Source organism: Phascolarctos cinereus, unplaced genomic scaffold (assembly GCF_003287225.1).
Source record: "Phascolarctos cinereus isolate Bilbo 61053 unplaced genomic scaffold, phaCin_HiC Scaffold_1;HRSCAF=81, whole genome shotgun sequence".
Classification (NCBI taxonomy): domain Eukaryota; kingdom Metazoa; phylum Chordata; class Mammalia; order Diprotodontia; family Phascolarctidae; genus Phascolarctos; species Phascolarctos cinereus.
The window spans coordinates 227,247,011-227,265,819 of record NW_027555514.1 but is presented as its reverse complement, the minus strand read 5'-3'; the positions used below and the strand labels follow the sequence as shown (position 1 = coordinate 227,265,819).

Sequence of the window (18,809 nt, the reverse complement as noted above, 5' to 3'; positions counted from 1 at the left end):
GACTTAAAATTATCTTTTGACAGATTCAAGGCAGGGAACCACACTCATGCTCAATTTAGTAAACAAGTAATATTTATATTAACTTTTAGATGTTTACTTCAACTACTTACCCTTGATCATTTCTGATTGCTCCCATAACCCCAAGCACTAATGGCCATCCAGGCCCAAGACTGTCTCCCTGACTCTGCAGAATCTGTAATACACATTCCAATTGCTTGAGTCTTATATCAGGGTGGATAATACTGGATAACTCCTTCAAGGGGTTCAATAAAAGCAACTGTAACCTCTAAAAGGAAAAAAAAATTAGCAAAAGAAACCAAAGGGGGACTTTTTTAAAAAATATGAAAAAAAAAAGACTAACATGGTAAATGTATATTAAAAAAAAAAGAAAAATTCCACACATATTTACATAAAGTAGTAAATTACATGTATAACAATAGGTTCCCTTGATTCAGAATGCCTGGGTAAGAGAGCTTTCTGATCAATAATCTGGTCAATAATTTCCATATAAAGATCACTAATTATATACTGCCTTAATCTTTCCTTTGCACTTGGCCATTCTTACATTTATATCATAGTAATTTTTGTACCTTTCTTTCCTTTCTCCCCCATGAAATGGTAAACTCTGTGTTAGAACTATCTTTGGGTCTCTACAATGTAACTTACACAAATGTGCATTTATTAAAAAAGCACAAGAACGATAAACATTTTTTAAAATCTACTACAAAGCTATATTAAAATAAATACTAATTAATGTAAGAAGAATCTTTTATAATTCAGACAGCACTTTAATACCTTTTAGTTTTTTAGAGCCATCAATATGGACATCAATTTATATCTATAAATATATTTTAAAATCTCTATTTACAAACAGAAAAAGCGTAGACTGATTTTGTTCTGGAAGATGCTTTTTTTGCATAAAACTCTAATATTAATGAGTCATTTGTTTCTTTCCAAAAGAAGAAGAAAGCAGGAAAAAATGGTGGTTATTTAAATTTTTCTACTTCACAAGATCAGAAATTTTAACCTGGAAAGTAGATGGGGAGGTCAACTGTGCACTGGACTTGAAGTCAGCAAGACCTAGGTTCAAATACCATTTAAATGACACTGAGCATTAGACAGAAGATGGACAGATACAGAGATCTATATAATATTGGGGAAAAAGAGGAAAACAGTAAGTAAGGAAAATCATTTCTTACTTATGTTTTTTGGGGTGTGTGTGTATATACACAATATGTACACATACACACACAATTGAAATGCTATATTCTAGAAAGTAATTTAAAGAAATAAATTACATAATGCCACATTTTTAAAAAGATCTTATTATTACTAGAAAAGGGTGACCAAACTGGATAGCAACACCTACTAATCTCTTTGACTACTTTCTTATCTCTTTTAAATTTCTAAGAAGAAAAAAACCTTACACATATGTTGTCTGATGAAGTTATAAGAAGAAAACAGGCAGGCTTTTACAAATGATATTTTAGAGTAGATGATATCTCTACTACATATACCAGATAAAGCATTTCAGAAGCAGGATTCTGTATCTTGAATTTTACCCACTTTCTGAACTGATAAAATAGTTATAACTGGAACAAGGTCATCCTTTACTTCACATTTGTCTCCTTAAATTACCTGATTTTGTGAAAGAGGTGGATCATGGTTAAATGTTAAGCCTGCTTTAATAAGTGAAGTTAAGGCTTCTGCTCCCCATTCTCTCATTCGGGAATTTGGATGCTGACAAACCTGAAGATACAATACATTAAAATTCAAACATCCATCTTCTAAAATAAAAACATGTACATTCAAAATCAAACCTTAATCTATGAAAAAAATCATTTTACATATCCTGGCAAGTCAGTCACATTTTAAAAACTATATTCCAATGATCTTAAATGAGGTGGGAAAAGAAAATTAAGCAAAAATTCTGACAATAAGCTTATTAATAATAAATTTAAAAAACATATACCTATAGGCAAACAACTTACCTTCTATACAAGAGGACAAGAGGAAGCAATAGAAAGAAAGAGACAGGAGGAAAAAAGATGAAAACTAAGACAAAAGTTGCTGGAAAAAATATAGGATTAAATCAGAGAAAATCAACATGAAATCAGAATAAGCAACTAAAATCCATTCTACTTTCAAAATAAACTTATGCAGGGAAAACGTGTTCTTCATAATATGCTATCAGTAAATTCTGCAAAAATTTTACACTAAAAAAAAATCCAGTAAATTCTATCTCCAGTCGTCCTTTTTAATAGATATCTTCCTTTGAAAAACGTATGCAGAAACAGAGTAATTAGGATTTCTTATGATAAAATTCATTAAAAAAAAGTAATTCTAATTACTAACTGAATTAACATTTAAAGGCAATTTATGTACAATGTCCTTGCTTTGAAAGCCATTGTAGGTAATTTTAGAGAGAACGTCTTCATACACTTAGATATCAAAGGGTTCATAGTTTCTTATGAGAGATTTCCTCATTTTACAGAGGAGGAAACTGAGGCTGAAAGAAATTAAAAGACTTGCCCAGTGTCACAGAGCTAGTAAAGTGTCTCAGGTCTTCTAACTCTAAGTTCAAAATTCTATCCATTCATTCAACTATGTAACTGCTTTGCTTGTAGCAACAAGAACCCAAGACAAGGAAAAAAATAATCAAATGTTAACACTGTGTTTTCAAGATGGCTACTCTTGCATATAACAGACAGCTAGGTGGCACAGCGGATAGAGTGCTAGACTTGCAGTCAGAAAGAGCAGAGTTCAAATCCAGCCTCAGACTTACGAGCTGTGACCCTGAGCAAATCACTTAACCCTGTCTGCCTCAGTTCCTCATCTGTAAAATGAGCTGAAGAGGGAAATGGCAAACCATTCCAGTATCTTTCCCCAGAAAACCCCAAACAAAGAGTTGGACACAAAGGAAAAGTGACTAAACAATAAAAATATTCTTACATATTAGATAGCAATTGAGGGGATGTATTTCTTTATTTTATTGAAAGAAGAAAAAAGTCACTCAAAATTCTTTATCAAAAACAGAACAGTATATCTTACAGAAACAGGTTACCTCAAGAAGATGGCCAGTTAAAGGTCTCCATAAAATTTCTATTCTGTGCATGTTAACAAGTCCTGTTTCTAGCAACTTGGCAACTGCAAAAAGAGATGGTTCCTAGGTGGAAAAAATGAGTTACATTTTGATACTACAAAGAAAATCTTTAGTACGTAGAAGTGTCATTAACATCAAACTACACAAGATACAAAAGGTTACTAAGCAATTTAACAGTGAAATTCAATAAGCATTTATTAAGCACCTGATATGAGCCAGGAACTATGCTCATGTATACAGTTCAGGAAAAAAAACCAAACAAACCAACTCATGGTTATCTGGAGAATATCAGTCTTCTGGTATCTCTGAACAATGAAAAGGCTACAAACCTCAAAGTAGGTTGGGGTGGGGGGAGAAGATGGGTAGTGGCCAAGCAGCACCTTTCAATAATGAAGTAGCCAAGGAAGAGAAAAGTATCACTTCCAACATGTTTTGATTGGTCATTTCTCAAAACAGAAGGAAAGCAGTGATGTGAATGACTATGGCTACTGAGTATGTTTTCCCACTTTGAAAGTACACAAAAAGCAAAAGAAATCTGAAATGGAAGGGCAGGGAGAAGAGAACGGTAGAGATTACAAGGTAAAGTAGCACTGAGTGAGCAGCAACCACACTGACAAGAAGAGAAATAAGATTACAACAGCTCTACAAGTCTTGGGAAGAGGCAAGAAAACGCCATCTGACTCCAGAGGTGCCTAAGGACAGCACTAGTGGCATGTCAGCCAATATTCACAAAAGGAGAGCATCACTGTATTTTGAGTCAGAAGAAACCATAGAGATCATACCCACTAATTTGACAAATGAGGTAACCTAAGCCCTCAGGTAAATGACTTGCCATCAATCTAACAGAGACTAAGGCTGAATCAGGATTTAAAACTAAGCTTCTGCTTCCAAAGCAAGTGGCACTTTACAAATTAGCCACAATAGGTAGTAAGCGTCATTATTTCATAACATAACCCCATCTCTTCCTGTGTCTTCCTTCTCTTACACCTTTTCCTGCTCATGCACGCCTCCGATTGCTCCTTCCTTCAGTACTCTCCCAAGCCATCAATCTTGCTTTAACTTTTCATCCCTTCCCTATCTCAACTATCTAGGTAACTAACTCATTTCTACATCATCATCTGCTCTAGAAGCCCCTTCCTCCTCCCTACCTCCTTTGATGGTTTACATCTTGCCAAACCCCAACCCTCTATTAATCCCACTATCTGCCATCTCAGTTCTTATTATTAGAGGCTGCTAGTAAGGTGGCCCAGGGAACAGAGGGCTGGGCCTAAAATCAGGAAGATCTGAGTTCAAATCAGACCTCAGACAGGTACTAGCTGAGTGATGCTAGGCAAGTCACTTAACCTCTGCCTCAGTTTCCTCAGATGTAAAAAATGGAGATAATAGCACCTACCTCACAGTGTGGTTGTAAGAATTAAATGAGAGAACATTTGTAAAGCCCAGTGCCAGGCACATAACTGGCACTTCATAAATGCTTGTTTCCTTCTCTACTCACATGCTGCTAAATGGAACTAGAGGAAACTACACAACTGAGTCAACTAAAAATTTAGGTTATTTAATCTCAGCTGGGCCCTCAACACAGTGAGGTGATTCTTTCCCTCCTCCCTGATTCCCTATCCTAATAACTAGAGGCTATTCCAAACCTTCTCTTTTCAAGCCCCCCACTCCCAACCCATCTCCCCATTTCCTCTCAGCTAAGGACCACACCTCATTCTTTGCTGAGGAAATATAATAACTAGCTAGCATTTATATAGAATCTTAAGGTTTGCAAAGCATATGACAAATATTCTCTTATTTTGTCCTCATGCCCTGCGGAGGTAGGTGCTATTATGATCTCCATTTTACAGATGAGGAACATGAGACAGACAGAGGTTAAGTAACTTGCCCAGGGTCAATAAGCTAGTAAGTGTCTGAGGTAGGTTTGACCTCATGTCTTCCTGACTCCAGGCCTAACACTCTATCCACTGCACCATCTACTCACCCAACTGAAGAAGAAATCATTTGCTGTGAGCTCCCTTTTCTCCACATCTCAGAACTTCATGATATTAACCCTCATTCTTCCTCCTTCACTCTAGTACCTGATGATAGGGAACTTTTTTCTTTGCCAAGTCCAACCCCTCTATGAGTATTCTTAATCTCATCTCCTCTAAAAACTTGTTCCCACAATTATCTTCTCTCTTTAATCTTTCTGCCTATCAATGGTTACTTTCTTCAAATATCTTCCCCCTAAATTTCCCTGTGCTTAAGAAATCCTCATATGATCCTACCATCTACCAAAGCCACCATCCTACATCTCTCTTCCCTTTCATAGCCAAACTTCCTTAAAAAGCTGTCTATTCTCATTGCCTCTAGCTTCTCCTCACTTGGTTCATGACTTCACCACTCAAATGAAACTGCTCTCTCTAAAGTTACTAGTGATCTGAAGGCTTTTCTCAATCTTCATCCTTAACCTCTCTGCAGGATTTGAAACAGTTAATTAAGCACCCTCTCTTTCTGCAAACTCTACTCTCTGGGTTTTGATGAGATTGCTTTTTTCTTGGTTTTCCTCCTACTTCTAGGATGACTACATCTCCATCCCTTTGTTTTTTTGATCATCCACGTTATGACCCTTTACTAGGGTCATCCCCAACACTTTGTTCTGGTCCTCTCTATTCTCTTTCTATACTCTCTCACTCAGTAACCTCAGCAGCTCCCATGTCTATGCAGTTTCAAATCTAGTACAGATTCTTTCTCCTAAGCTCCAGTCACACTTCTGCAGCTACTTATTGACTACTCAACTGGATGCCCTGTAGTCATCTCAAACTCAAAGACGTACAAAATATAATTCTCTTTCCCTCAAACCATTTCTACCTCCCATCCCCAAACTTCCCTATTTCTCCCAAGAGCACCATTATCCTTCCAAGTCATCCAGGTTTCCAACACAGGCATTATCCTTAACTCCTCACTCTCCTTTACCCCTCAGATTACTTATCTAATAAGTCAGCAAATCATGTCATTTGTCACAATTTTCACATTCATCCCTTTCTTCCTATTCATATCACCAAACACCTATTACCAGTCTAGCTCAGAATGTCATCATGACTCACTTGAACTAATGCAGTAGCTTCTAATTGGTTTCCCTAAACATCACTGCCAAAATTATTTTTCTAAAGCTCAAGACTGATCACAACACACCAGTACTGAAACTCTAATGGTTCTCTTTTCCCACTAGGATCAAATATAAACTCTTTTGTTTAGCTTTTAAAGCCCTTCACAATCTAGCTCCAATCTATCTTTCACCCTTTTCAAACATTAATCTCCTTCAAGGACTCTACAATCCAGTCAGATTGGCCTGCTAGCTGGTCCTCTCATATGACCTACGGCTCCCAGGTCTGGGATTCTCCCTTGGCCTGAACTGCAATGAATTGTATTTTCTCCTCAGTTTCTTAGCACTCCTTTATTACAACAAAACTCTTCTCAATCCCCCAAAACAATACTATGACTATAACAATATAAAGGTAAAGAACAAGCAAAAAACAACAGACATGAAGGTTGCAAAATTACGAAGAACAAACATGGCCCCAAAGAAGGGATTTAAGAAGGCAGCTCTCCCTCTCTCCTCCTTCTTTACAGGGGTGGGAGGTATTGAACAGTGCATATTTCCAGACTGTTTCCATGTATTGATCAGTTTTGCTGATTTTTTTTGCCTTAAATTTTTTTTTTTGTTATATGAGATGGCTAGAGAGAGGGGGGCAGGGAATAAAACAATATAAAAACAAAATTTGTTAAAGAAAAATATTTTTTAAAAAAAAAATTTTGCACAAACTACACCTTTTAAATGAAGCTTTTCCCAATTCCCACTGTTCCTATTGCCATCCAGTCCCTACAAAGGAATTTACCTTGCATTTATTTTATATATTTTTAAAAATACATTTGTTTACATTCTGACTCCCCCTTGATTAACTATAAGTGCTTTGAAGAAAGGAACAGTTTCATTCTTGTGCTTATATATTCAGAACCTAACACTGCTGCTGGCACAGGGTAGATGCTTAATACATACTTGTTTATTTATCTCATTTGAGCTTTACAACAATCCTGAGATGTACAACAGGTATTCTTGTATTTCTGTAGATGAGTAAACTGACATTCAGAGATGAAGTGAATTGCCAGTGATCTGAGAGTTAGCTAGTGTCACAAGTCCAAAAATGGTCCTTCTGACTGTAAGTCAAGCATACTGTATTCACCACAATGCTGCCTCTCTGACATATAAAACATGCACCACAGTTGACCAAAAGATTAATTTTAATCCTGCCCCCTAAAAACTGGATCATAAAGGAGTTCAACTCTATTTTTTTACTGAGCAATCTGTAATATTTAAGATATAAAGGTAAAATGTTGTACCTTATTATTTCCATAGGCCATATCCATTGCTTCCAAAGATAAGGAACAAAGGGCATTTATTAAATGATGTAATGATACATCATCAAGATATCTAAAAAAATTAAAAAAAAAATTAAGACATTTTGATCTATAAAATGCAGCTGAAGTTAACTGTTCTATGAAAAAAAAATTCCTTACTGTGAGCTTTCAAACAATCTTGAAAGTATGTTGGAAATTACAGGTAAATCAGTCATAACTGCTGTAGTTAGAACCTAAGAAAAAGATAAAATTAAATGTGACACAAAAAAGTTCTGGGCAGTTATTCAATCAAGAATAATGATGATTCATGCTTACTGTACTGGGTCCTTCCACAGCTCTCCCAGGTTTTAAGGCACCCCCACTACCAGGTTTCAGCCCCAGAATCCACACAAGATGCTGTAATGGAGGGAGAAAGGGACATTTCAAACTAATGCAAGTAAAAATAAGTTTTTAAATGACAGCAATACACAAAGTATATCGGTGGAACCACTACTGACATTAAATGTTTACCCCAGAGGCTAGGTGATGATACCGCCATGACATTCATTAGAATAAGGCAATTAAGAGTAACATTCTAGCACACCATGCCATGCACGCCTCGTTCCTCTCATTCTCTGCTCTGTGTTCTCTCTCATTCTTCATTTCCTTTCTTTTGTCCTGTCTTCTACTGTCTATGCACGAGGAAGAAAGCACAGGGTGACATTGGCCCACAGATCCTGCCTGGTTCCGAGGGTAGTCCTAACTGCTGTATATGAAACCAGCCCCCTCTGGTCCAGATTTTGAAGCCATACCTGCAGAGTTGCCAAGACAAGTTGCCAAGATGTCCCAAGAACAGCTCCATGGCAGTGCGCCAAGTTAAGTAAAGTCCTCATACACTGGATGTTTTTTGAAGTCAACTAAACATAAAACAAAAAAAGAAAATGTTACATATTTTTTAAGGGTAGAAGAAAGTAACACTACTCATATTAAAAAAAATAAACAAGTGGTTTGGACAACAACTTTAAATACAATATTAAAGTCAAGTTCCTCAAATCACAAACTACACTTATGCAAGAAATTAGATCATATATGCGAACTGTATAGTTCACCATCTCCTTATATAAACTACTTAGGCTAAAAAAGGTAAAATTTTAATATATGTCCAGAGAAAATTCAAAAGATTTCCTTGTTAATGTGCTAGCCAAGAATAAGTAAGGGCATCTCTTTTACCATTACTGTCCCCTGCGGCTGGACTGCTAGAGGCTGACCAACTGCTACAACTTGCTGGTGAGACTCACTTGATGGGCTGATCATCTGAACATTCTGTCCCTGAATGGCATATGCTGGGGAACAAAAGAAAGATCTAATAATTAAAATATACTGAATGTTTATCTAAAAACCAGTTTTTAAAAATATCAAATTATAAGCATAATTGCATTTATTATTGTACAATGTTACTTTGTTACACATAATATTGATTCTATATCTGTATTTGGTGGAGTAAGGAAATAATGTACATTTTAAAGACTATAAAAAAGTTAATAAATCATAAAGAGAAAAAAAGTTTCCTATACCACTGAAAATGCTGATAGATATTTTCAAAAAGAAAACAAAGTTAAAGGATGAATTTGTCAAGTGATGGAGTCCCAAGTAATTTAGTTAATATTTTTAGTCAGAAAACTATCACACTGAAACATATATCATGTTAGAATGACAGATGGGTATATGCAAAACAAAAATATTTTTACGTAAGTCAGTTTTATTCAAATTAATGTGATAATGAAATGCTATCACTGTATTAGTTTCTGATACAAATAGATGAATAAAATGGAAACTAAATTTCAAGTCTTACATTTGCTAGAAAATGTAGCTGCAGTTGTCGTGTTCAATACTGTAAGAGCATAATGTGGAGGCAAGGAGCCTTTGCAAATGGCAGTAATAAAAGCGTCTCTTGAAGTTACAAGGCCTAGTCTCCCACAGAGAGCAGCCATTGTCAGCTCAGCTTTTAAAATATTTTCAGTGGCAGCTTCATCTGTGCTGGAGAGAGAATAAGCTATTTAGGACTTCCTGACTAATTGGCAAAAAAGATAGTAATACGCAGCCCCCCAATATTCTAAAAAAAAATTGGATACAAAATATTTTCAAAATCCAAATAATTGGAAAGCTATTTTAATTTATTACTATAACTCTTGGTATACTGAATTTATTATTATAGCATTCTACAAATATGAAGAACAGTATAAGCAATACACAGGCCATGTGTAAATATAAAATTAAACTTTTTAAGAATTAAAAAAGATTTAGAATATAAGATACTTTTCCAAAGAGGCAATTTTATAGCCTTTTAAATAAAAGTTAAGTTGATGGTATGTGCTTCATCAATCTTGCAATCTCATTAAAAAGTTAATTCTGAGGTAGAATTAGGCCTCTTTTGTTATTAATATTTTGTTTTCTATTAAGCAAGTAAAAAAGCAAGGCAATCATTACTTTTCATTATAAGGCAACAGTTCTAAAGCAATCATTATTAATACAAACTATAAAGCAAAGAAGTACAAAGACTGAATACCTAGCATCAAGAAGAAGTGACAATGCAGCAAGAAGGCCACACCAGCAGGCATTCACCATTTCTTCCCACACAGCTCTGCTAACTTAAAGGAAAAAAAATCTCACAGTACTTACTAGATAGCAAAAATGTTAAATGTTTCGCCAACAATTCAATTTTGAAAAATTCATTCTTTGAAAATATGGCTGAATTATCTTTAAAAACTAACAGTTACACAGTTAATTTCAAACAAATAATTCTTAAGCCTAGCTGTTTTTTAAATGATTTGGGTGCAAGAAAGGCTTCCCCCTAGCATATGAATCATCTCATTTTACACTTCAGAAAACTATCACATTTTATACCTGTTTCCTTATCCATCTGATCAGATGCAGACTGAAAATCTTGTTCTGATGATTGTGCTGGTGAAGAAGCTGTTTCGGTGGTAGTCTGACTTTCTGTTTCCACCTGTCCTAACTCTCCTTCAATCATAGTAGTAATGCCACGTACAAGGTCTAGCAAACAGTGGAATGCCACAGACATGGCATACCCTTCAGGAATAGTTGGAGGTTCCACTTTATCTAGCATCTCAAGGCTGAAATTATCAAGAAATCACAGCATTAATAAGGAAACAGTAAAGATGAAAGTAACAAACAAAAAAACAAAAACAAAAACAACCCTGACATTTATATGAACGTCTAAGGCTTACAAAAAAGCACTGACATGAGTCATCTTATTTAATAACTCTCAAAGAGGGCATTATAGGTAATTTATAAAACACAGGATAGTAGTTTTAAAGTTGAAAGGAACCTTACAATTCATCTAGTTCAACCCTCTTATTTCAGAAATAAGGACACTGAGGCCAAAAGAGATTAAGCAATTTGCCTGAGTTCAGCTAAGAAACCAAAGAACCAGGACTTGACACCTGTACTTATAAAAACAAAACTGGGACACTTCACACTACACTACAGCGATCTCTAAAAGGGAAAAGTAAATTAATTTTTCTTAATAATGAAGTAAATTCTATTTGTACAAATGGGAATACTAAGGCTTAATTTCCTATTTCCTCAATAAGCTGCCTTCTTCTTCTCAGCAGGAAAAAAAAGAACAGGCCAACTGCTACATTTGTGACTGGTAATAAATTTGTGGAAAAAATAATAACCTTCTAATATTTTCAAGTATGGAATGTGCCTTATCAAGATTATAAAATGTTTTGGCAATGGCCTACATGCTTTAATCATGAAAACATACAAAATGAAAACTTTCGCCCAAAATGGAAGAGCAATTGGGAGAGAACTTCCCAGATCCTAGCTGCCTCAAGGTGAGGATAAACTCTGGTGGCTCCTTATTACCTCCAGGATCAAATATAAATTCCTGTTTATTACTTAAAGCCTTCCCAACCTGGCCCCTTTCTATTTTTCCAGTCTGGAAAGATGAGCGACTAACTAGGTAGTACAGTGGAAACAGTACTGGACTTGCAATCAGGAAGACTTGAGCTCAAATCCAGCATCAGACACTTACTTGCTTATGTGACCCTGAGCAAGTCACTTAACCGCTCTCTGCCTCAGTTTCCTCAACTGTAAAATGGAAATAATAATAGCACCTACTTCACAGAGTTGTTGTGAGGATCAAATGAGATATTTGTAAAGTACTACCTGGCACATAGTAGGTACGTAACAAATGCTTGTTCCCTTCCCCCTTTCCATTTCTCACTCCCCTCCAAGTATTCTATGCTACAACCACAGTAGCCTACTTGCTGCTCCTCATCTAATCTATCTCTCAATTCCATACATTTGTACTGGTTGTCCCTTATGGTTGGAATGCTCTCCCTCCCTCCCTCCACCTCTTAGCATTCCGGGTTTGTGTGTAAGCACAGACATGTACATGCGCGCGCGCACGCGCGCACACACACACACACACACACACACACACACACACACACACCCTCTAAGATAACTTTCTATTTTCATTTTATGTACATAATTATTTGGATGTTGTTTCCCCCATTACAGTGAGAGCTTCAGGAACGATATTTTTACCTTTCTCTGTATCCCTAGCATTGAGCACATAACACTTTGAACCACTAGGCAAAAATGTCCAGAGACAAAGACACATCGACTTAGGTATATTACTACAGCATGTCACAGCTAATTATGTCAAAACAATTTTTTTCTATATCCAAAGCAAGTATTCACTTTAGTGCTCATTTAAGAACTCACTGAAATGGCAGACTTTTTAAAATATACTTATGTGGTATGTTTTCAAAAGAAGTACTGGAAAAATATTTTTAACGGCATACAAGTTGGAAGAAAACCACAACTGGAAGACACAATTATGATCACTGTAATCTATGTATAAAGGTCAATATTACTTTGCTACCAATGCTTTCAGATAAAATAAAGAAGGGACAGATGAATGTCATGATTATCAAATCTGCAAATGACCAAAGCAGGAAAAAAATGTACTGAACAAGAGAGTCAGGAACCAAAAGCTAGAATGATCCATGAAGAGCTAGCTATCAAGTTAGAATGAGCTGAAACTAAGATGAAATTTAGCAGAGATAAATACCACCTTAGGGCTCAAAAATTTAATTGAAAATGTAGAATGTGTGGCTTAGACAACAGCTGAAGTAAAAAAAAAATCTACAAACCCTGAGAACAGATAGTGAAAGATAAATCAGCAAGAAAATGGTGCAAATGAACTGAAGCCATTAGACAAAAACAAAGATAAACTGATAAAAATAATACTGAGGGAATGGACTGCATTGCCTCTCTCATGTCTTGCCTTGGTATGTTAAAAGTACATAAACAATAAAAATAACATGAGAAAAAGTTAGCCCCAAACATAGGTCTCCGAGTAGAAGAATCAGCTAAAAATGTCACAGCTAAGCTGTGAATATAAGAATACAACAATACTCTGTCCTTAACAGTAGTTATCTACAATAATGGGGAAAGAAGATATATTGGAAAGCACTTCATGATGAAATATCCCTCTCCAAGATCCCACTGCTGACAGAACAAATACTGCTACTACTTACTAGGTTGCTTTGGCACTCCCTTGGACTGTGACAGTCAGGATAGGTATCCAGGTCCCTCTATATTCAAAAGCAGGTAGCACAGTAACACCTCCAGCCATTCCCAACATTCCTGAGTTTGCCGGTGCTGAGGCTGGACCACCAGAATTATTATTTCCTACAAAATAAGGAAGATTATTAACTTAACCTTCAATCCTCTTCTTATTTACAAGTATGTAAAACTCAAAAGTACAGCCACTTCTTTATTATAGTAAGTTCCTCTGGTGTTTGAAGCCTTTCATAATGTGTTCCCAACATACCTTTTTTAATTATACATTACTCCCTTTCTTGCTATTCTCATTCATGGCACTCCATATCCCATCTATATGATTTTACGCACACTCCTTCCTCTTCTATGCCTCTTCGAATCCCCTTGTTTCCTTCAAAGTCACAGCTTCAGTGTGAAACTTTTCCTGAATCCCCTCACATTACCACCCTCCCCCTGCTTTTACACTGTATTTATTTTTTATCTTTTCTATATACTAGTTTAGGTAAATGTTTATCTCCTCTGACAGAATAGAAGCTCCTTAAGGAGAGGGGTCATTTCACTTCTCTTTCTGTATTCCTGGTCACAGTTCCTGTCACAGAATAGGCACTTAATAAATACTGATTGACTAATTGTGTCATAGTCCGTATGCAGGAAGATAGCTTTTTTGATGTAAAGAACAAAACTGAGAAGATCTGTGCCTACCAGATTAAGAAAGTTTAAACAAATTAATGTGAAGTAACTAAAAGGGAAAAAAAGGCAAAAGAGCATTTACCAGCTTGATTTGTTGTAGCAGATGGAGTCCCTGTTGTTGGGACAAGAAACAGTGACTGGATGAAGGATCCCAATGCATTCACAATGTCTCGGAAAACCTTAGTAGAATGTTGTTTCATGTCATAAGATTGACAAAAGGACCTGCAAAATACTTTAAAATGTTTCTAAACAACAATATTTAGCCACAATCATGCTAATAAACCAGTCAAGATGTTATACATTGAAGTTCCTTAGTGCCAATCAAAAATAAAGACAAAATCTTATTCATCTGAGAATACTTCAAAGAGTTCATCATTTTAAACAAATCTGTCATCCCTTGCTCAGTCTTAAATGAACAATCACCTTCCCCTCCCACTGAAAGGTCTCTCTACCTCTCTAATCCCACACATATAAAGTCTAATTTTGTTTGAAAAAATCCTTAATAATTTGGAACAATTATTTCACTTTCTGACAACAGAAACCTCTGTCTGTGCCTCTGGGGTCCTACCTTAATAACTGGGGCTGCACACAGAGCCTATGAATTGATTCCACTGCAACTGCTCTTAGCCACTGGGGCTTATCTGCATCCAGAAACTTCACTAGGAGTGAAAGAAATATCTCACATTCGGTTACCTAAAGGAAGAAACATTTAGAATATACAACACACCTCTTAGTTAACCAACTTGATACCAGAATCTAACCACGTTTTAAAATATACTCTATGACTAATTCAAGCTGATATGGGGAAGTAGTCCACTGAAGGTTGTGTCTAGAAATATTGAGTGAAAGTTGTTTTAAAAAGTATTTCACTTATTTCAGACACTGTATAAAAAATTCAGTGAACACTGACTGTCTACAAATGTTAATATGGATCCAGAGGACGAAATTTCCTACAGTTAACATCACAAAAAATAATTAGCTTTAAATTTACAAAGTATAGAAAGAGTGCCATAGGATGTTAAAATTTAGAATCAAGGTATATAATAAAGAGGATTATCTGGTGTCACTCACTTCCTATACAGGCCTTTCCTCCACTCCCCTCCACCCCAACTGTTGTAGTGTTCTCTCCCTCTTGAAATCACGCGTTATATATTTTGTGTTTACTCTTCTATGTAAGTATTGTGTCCTGTAAGAAGAATGTAAGCTCTTTAAGGGAAATGATTAATTTTTTTCTTTGTATGCCTAGTGCTTGATACACTAACAAATCCAAGGTAGGTGCTTCATAAAAGTGTGTTGAATTTGATGTATTGTAATCTGATGTATGCAAAATGTGCAATACTGTAAACAAATACTTTAATGAGCCAAATATGTTCTTATTTTATTTAATAGAAGGGGAGCTATAAATCAGAGAGCTGTAGATTAAAGTAATATTTTGAAATTCATCTTGTGAAAAGGTACAGCAGAAAGAGTACTACTGGTTCTGGAGTCAGTGGACTTTGGTGTTCAAATCCCACTTCTGAGCTTCCTACCTGTGTGATCTTGGGCAAATCAACTAACCTCTCTGAGCCTCAGATTCCTCATCTGTAAAATAAGGAGGTTGGAGTAGCTGGTCTCTGAGATCCCTTTCAGCTCTAGACCTACGATCCTATGATTTGTATGGTCACAAAGATTGAAAGAACCCTCACTGTTTCTACAACAGGACAAAAAACAACAGCAAAACATTTGATTTTCAATTAAATCTACTGCTAAAAATGGTACTAAAAAATGAAATGCTGACATAAACAGTGAACAGGTCTGACTTTCTGACAATGATTTTAATTGTAATAATAAAACTGTAACCCTTGGGAAAAAGATGGAATTTATTCATTTAAAATTTGAAAAAAAACCAATATACTCATGTAGAGTAAGATAACTTAAGATAAAAAGATGATTGAAATAAAGCTCAAACAAGAAGTTACTGGAATACCAAAAGAATCAATACCTTTCCATTAAAACAAAATGTGGCAAATCAGTATTTCCCTATATAGTAACATACTATTAAAAAAAAAACCTATCACAAAAATAAATTTACTGAAAAAGCAGTGATAAACAGAGGAAAGAACACTGGAGTTAGAGTCAGAAGACCCAGGTTCAAATACTGGCTCTGCTACTTAGTGACCTTATGTGACCTTAAAAAGTAACTAACTGTGGCAGCTAGGTGGCGCAGTGGATAAAGCACCGGCCCTGGAGTCTGGAGGACCTGAGTTCAAATCCTATCTCAGACCAGATACTTGACACTTACTAGGTGTGTGACCTTGGGCAAGTCACTTAACCCCAACTGCCTCACCATCCCCCACCCAAAAAAAGTCACTAACTTCTCTGGGCCTCGTGTTAAATGAGGTGGTTGATGACATGACCTCTAAGGTCCTTTCAAGTTCTAATTTCATGCTCTTAAGGTCTTATTCCCAAGTAATTTAATATAATAGTATATAACATTCCTAAACGTATATAAACGAGATAATAAAATATTGCAGGAAAATAAGATTTGATTTTAGAAAAGACCTTAGAAATCACCTGGTCCAACTTCTACTCTATCTACTGATGGAGAAACAAAGGACCAGTATTAGCTGTTACTTGGTCAAGGTCACACAGCCAATTAACAGAGACAGGATTCAAACCTAAATTTTCCTCTTATTTCAGATTTAGGGCTTGTTCCAGTATGTTTACTGTAATTTTCTCCCCAATCAATCCTCAAAGCTGAGAGGACAAATTACTCTGCATCACAGACCCTATCCATACACAATCTTTCACCATGCCCTGACCTGTTTCTGAGCTAATCTGGACATAAAACACTGCAAGTGATAAAAAGCCAGAAGGCACCAACTCTCACAAGTATTAGGCAGAAAGTGGGGCAGCTGGTAGAGATCCTACATGTCACTGGAAAAAAACAAAGCAGCCCTCATGCCAACCATTCACACATACGACATGGCATATTTTGTCAACTTCTAGTCTGTACCATACCAGGACCACCAATTTCCAAAACACAAGAATATAATAAATACATAACACCTGCCCCTCTCAAAGAATTGAAAATTGGAACTCCTCATATATTGCCACTGTAAGTATTCCTAGCTAGTATAATGTATGCATTTGTGTATCAATTTGTTTTGTGAATCTTGGAAAATTAGTTTTATTTATACAGTCTTATTTTTTAAGACTGTATGCCTTGGATGTAGGATTTACAATAATTTAAAACATTGTTTCCATTCCATTTTCTATGAATTTGCCACAAATGATGTATCTTGATCTTTTCAAAAGGAGATGACAGTTCTATGTTAAGAAGTGTACTCATCATATACATAATAAATCTTGGCTTAAACAATGTAAAGATACAGCACATGATTTGCCTCAAAACATATAATTTAAATGTCTAACAATGAATTATAACTTTAATTGTCTTTTAATCAAGAATATCACAATATATTCTATAACTAAGTTTCTTCTCTCTCTCTCTTTTTTTTTAATCATTAGAAGATTATTTATCAGGTAAATTATTTCACGGTAACTCATGAAACTGCCTAAATAGAGAGTTGGGTGTGCACATACTAAAATGAAAACACGTGGAATGGCTGTGATCTGAGTCAGTGTAGAGTACCCACACCAACGAGATTTCAATCTTTTGACATATTAAGTGATTTAATTTGTTATAAGAGGCAATGAATTTATGCAAATGAAATGTATAAAGAGAAATGGACTTTAGTTCTAGTCCTGGATTTCAAACTGAACTGCATGATTTAGGACAAATTGCAAACTCGTGGCTTCAGCCCATTCAACTACAAGATTTTATATAAGTGAAAGAAGAAGAAAAGTTATTAGTCTTTATTACTCTTCAAGTGGGACACAAGGACAATTAAGAGACATTAATGACACTGCCAATCTTGTGATTCCTTCAGTCAGCGTCTTATTTCTTCACACAACAGACATACTGTATAAATACAGACAAAATTAAAATATGGATAACCCACTTAAAAGCTGACTGACTTAAAAGCTAAGGTCTCCAATGGATAAATTTCTAAAAGTGAGTTATCCCATACACCTCCACAAGAAACTTAAGAAAGCAGTACTTACCAAAAGACTATAAAACTGCTTAATCAAAACTGAAACTACTCGCAGCAGACGCATACAAATGGGAAAATATGGTTTTTCAACTGGTGCAGGGGAAGATGAAGTACAGGAACCTTGTCTGAACTTGATATTTGGGGAGAAGAGCTTTATCACAAGCGGACACACCCTTTCTTTAAGAAGGAAACTGAATTCCTGGTGCTGTGAAAGAAAAAACTTCAATTAACACTTACTAATTCTAAAGTAAAATCTTACTTTTTAGTCAGTAAAGCATTTTAAGGAACAACATCAGAAACTCCTGTACATAATTCCTACGGCCTTTCACAAAATTGTTAGACATTCTTCAGAGCTGTTTTTCCTTAAAGATCAAATGGTCTAAATGACAGGCAAAGATAAATTTGTACTAATGAAAGCATTAAAAAGACAATTAAATGAGAAAACTTGGTTATAGTAAGTATATCTTCTATTCCATTCTTCAGATTTGCATGTAAATGCACACACACAGAAAAGACTTGATGACTGATTTTTCAGATTGATGCTATGGCTCAGGTATACCTAATTACTTAAGAACAAAAAAAATTACTCTAAAAATATGTGATATGAGCATGACTTAAGTCATTCAAACAAGTCTTTCATTTCAAGTTTGAATTATAAAAAATTTTATTCTGGGGCGCAGCCAAGATGGTACAGTGAAAGCAGTGACTTGCTTGAGCTCTCCCCCAAACCCCTCCAAATACTCATAAAAAATGGCTCTAAACAAATTCTGAAGCAGCAGAACCCACAAAAAGACAGAGTGAAACAAATTTCCAGCCCAAGACAATCTGGATGATTGATCAGAAGGGTGTATCACACCAGGCTGGGAGCGCAGCACAGTGTGGGCACTCAGGCCGCAGCAAACCTGAAGCAGGCCTCAGAGAACTGAATCTCGGGCAGCCGT

General features: G+C 35.8%; 1 protein-coding gene across 4 annotated transcripts in view; it reads right to left on the bottom strand.

The window, feature by feature from the left end:
* The window catches only part of MON2 (MON2 regulator of endosome-to-Golgi trafficking), a 151,364-nt gene that overhangs the window by 81,203 nt on the left and 51,352 nt on the right, over nucleotides 1–18,809 (bottom strand). For all 4 annotated transcript variants that reach the window (XM_078146113.1, XM_020990175.2, XM_020990177.2 and 1 more), the window contains 15 exons: nucleotides 17,879–18,073; nucleotides 14,340–14,464; nucleotides 13,854–13,993; nucleotides 13,057–13,210; nucleotides 10,385–10,614; nucleotides 10,047–10,128; nucleotides 9,333–9,517; nucleotides 8,711–8,823; nucleotides 8,293–8,397; nucleotides 7,817–7,897; nucleotides 7,661–7,734; nucleotides 7,484–7,574; nucleotides 3,065–3,166; nucleotides 1,639–1,749; nucleotides 111–286 (listed from right to left, as the gene is read on the bottom strand). In XM_078146113.1, coding sequence (XP_078002239.1) covers nucleotides 111–286; nucleotides 1,639–1,749; nucleotides 3,065–3,166; nucleotides 7,484–7,574; nucleotides 7,661–7,734; nucleotides 7,817–7,897; nucleotides 8,293–8,397; nucleotides 8,711–8,823; nucleotides 9,333–9,517; nucleotides 10,047–10,128; nucleotides 10,385–10,614; nucleotides 13,057–13,210; nucleotides 13,854–13,993; nucleotides 14,340–14,464; nucleotides 17,879–18,073 — 1,964 coding nt within the window. The remainder of the gene's footprint in view (nucleotides 1–110; nucleotides 287–1,638; nucleotides 1,750–3,064; nucleotides 3,167–7,483; nucleotides 7,575–7,660; nucleotides 7,735–7,816; nucleotides 7,898–8,292; nucleotides 8,398–8,710; nucleotides 8,824–9,332; nucleotides 9,518–10,046; nucleotides 10,129–10,384; nucleotides 10,615–13,056; nucleotides 13,211–13,853; nucleotides 13,994–14,339; nucleotides 14,465–17,878; nucleotides 18,074–18,809) is intronic.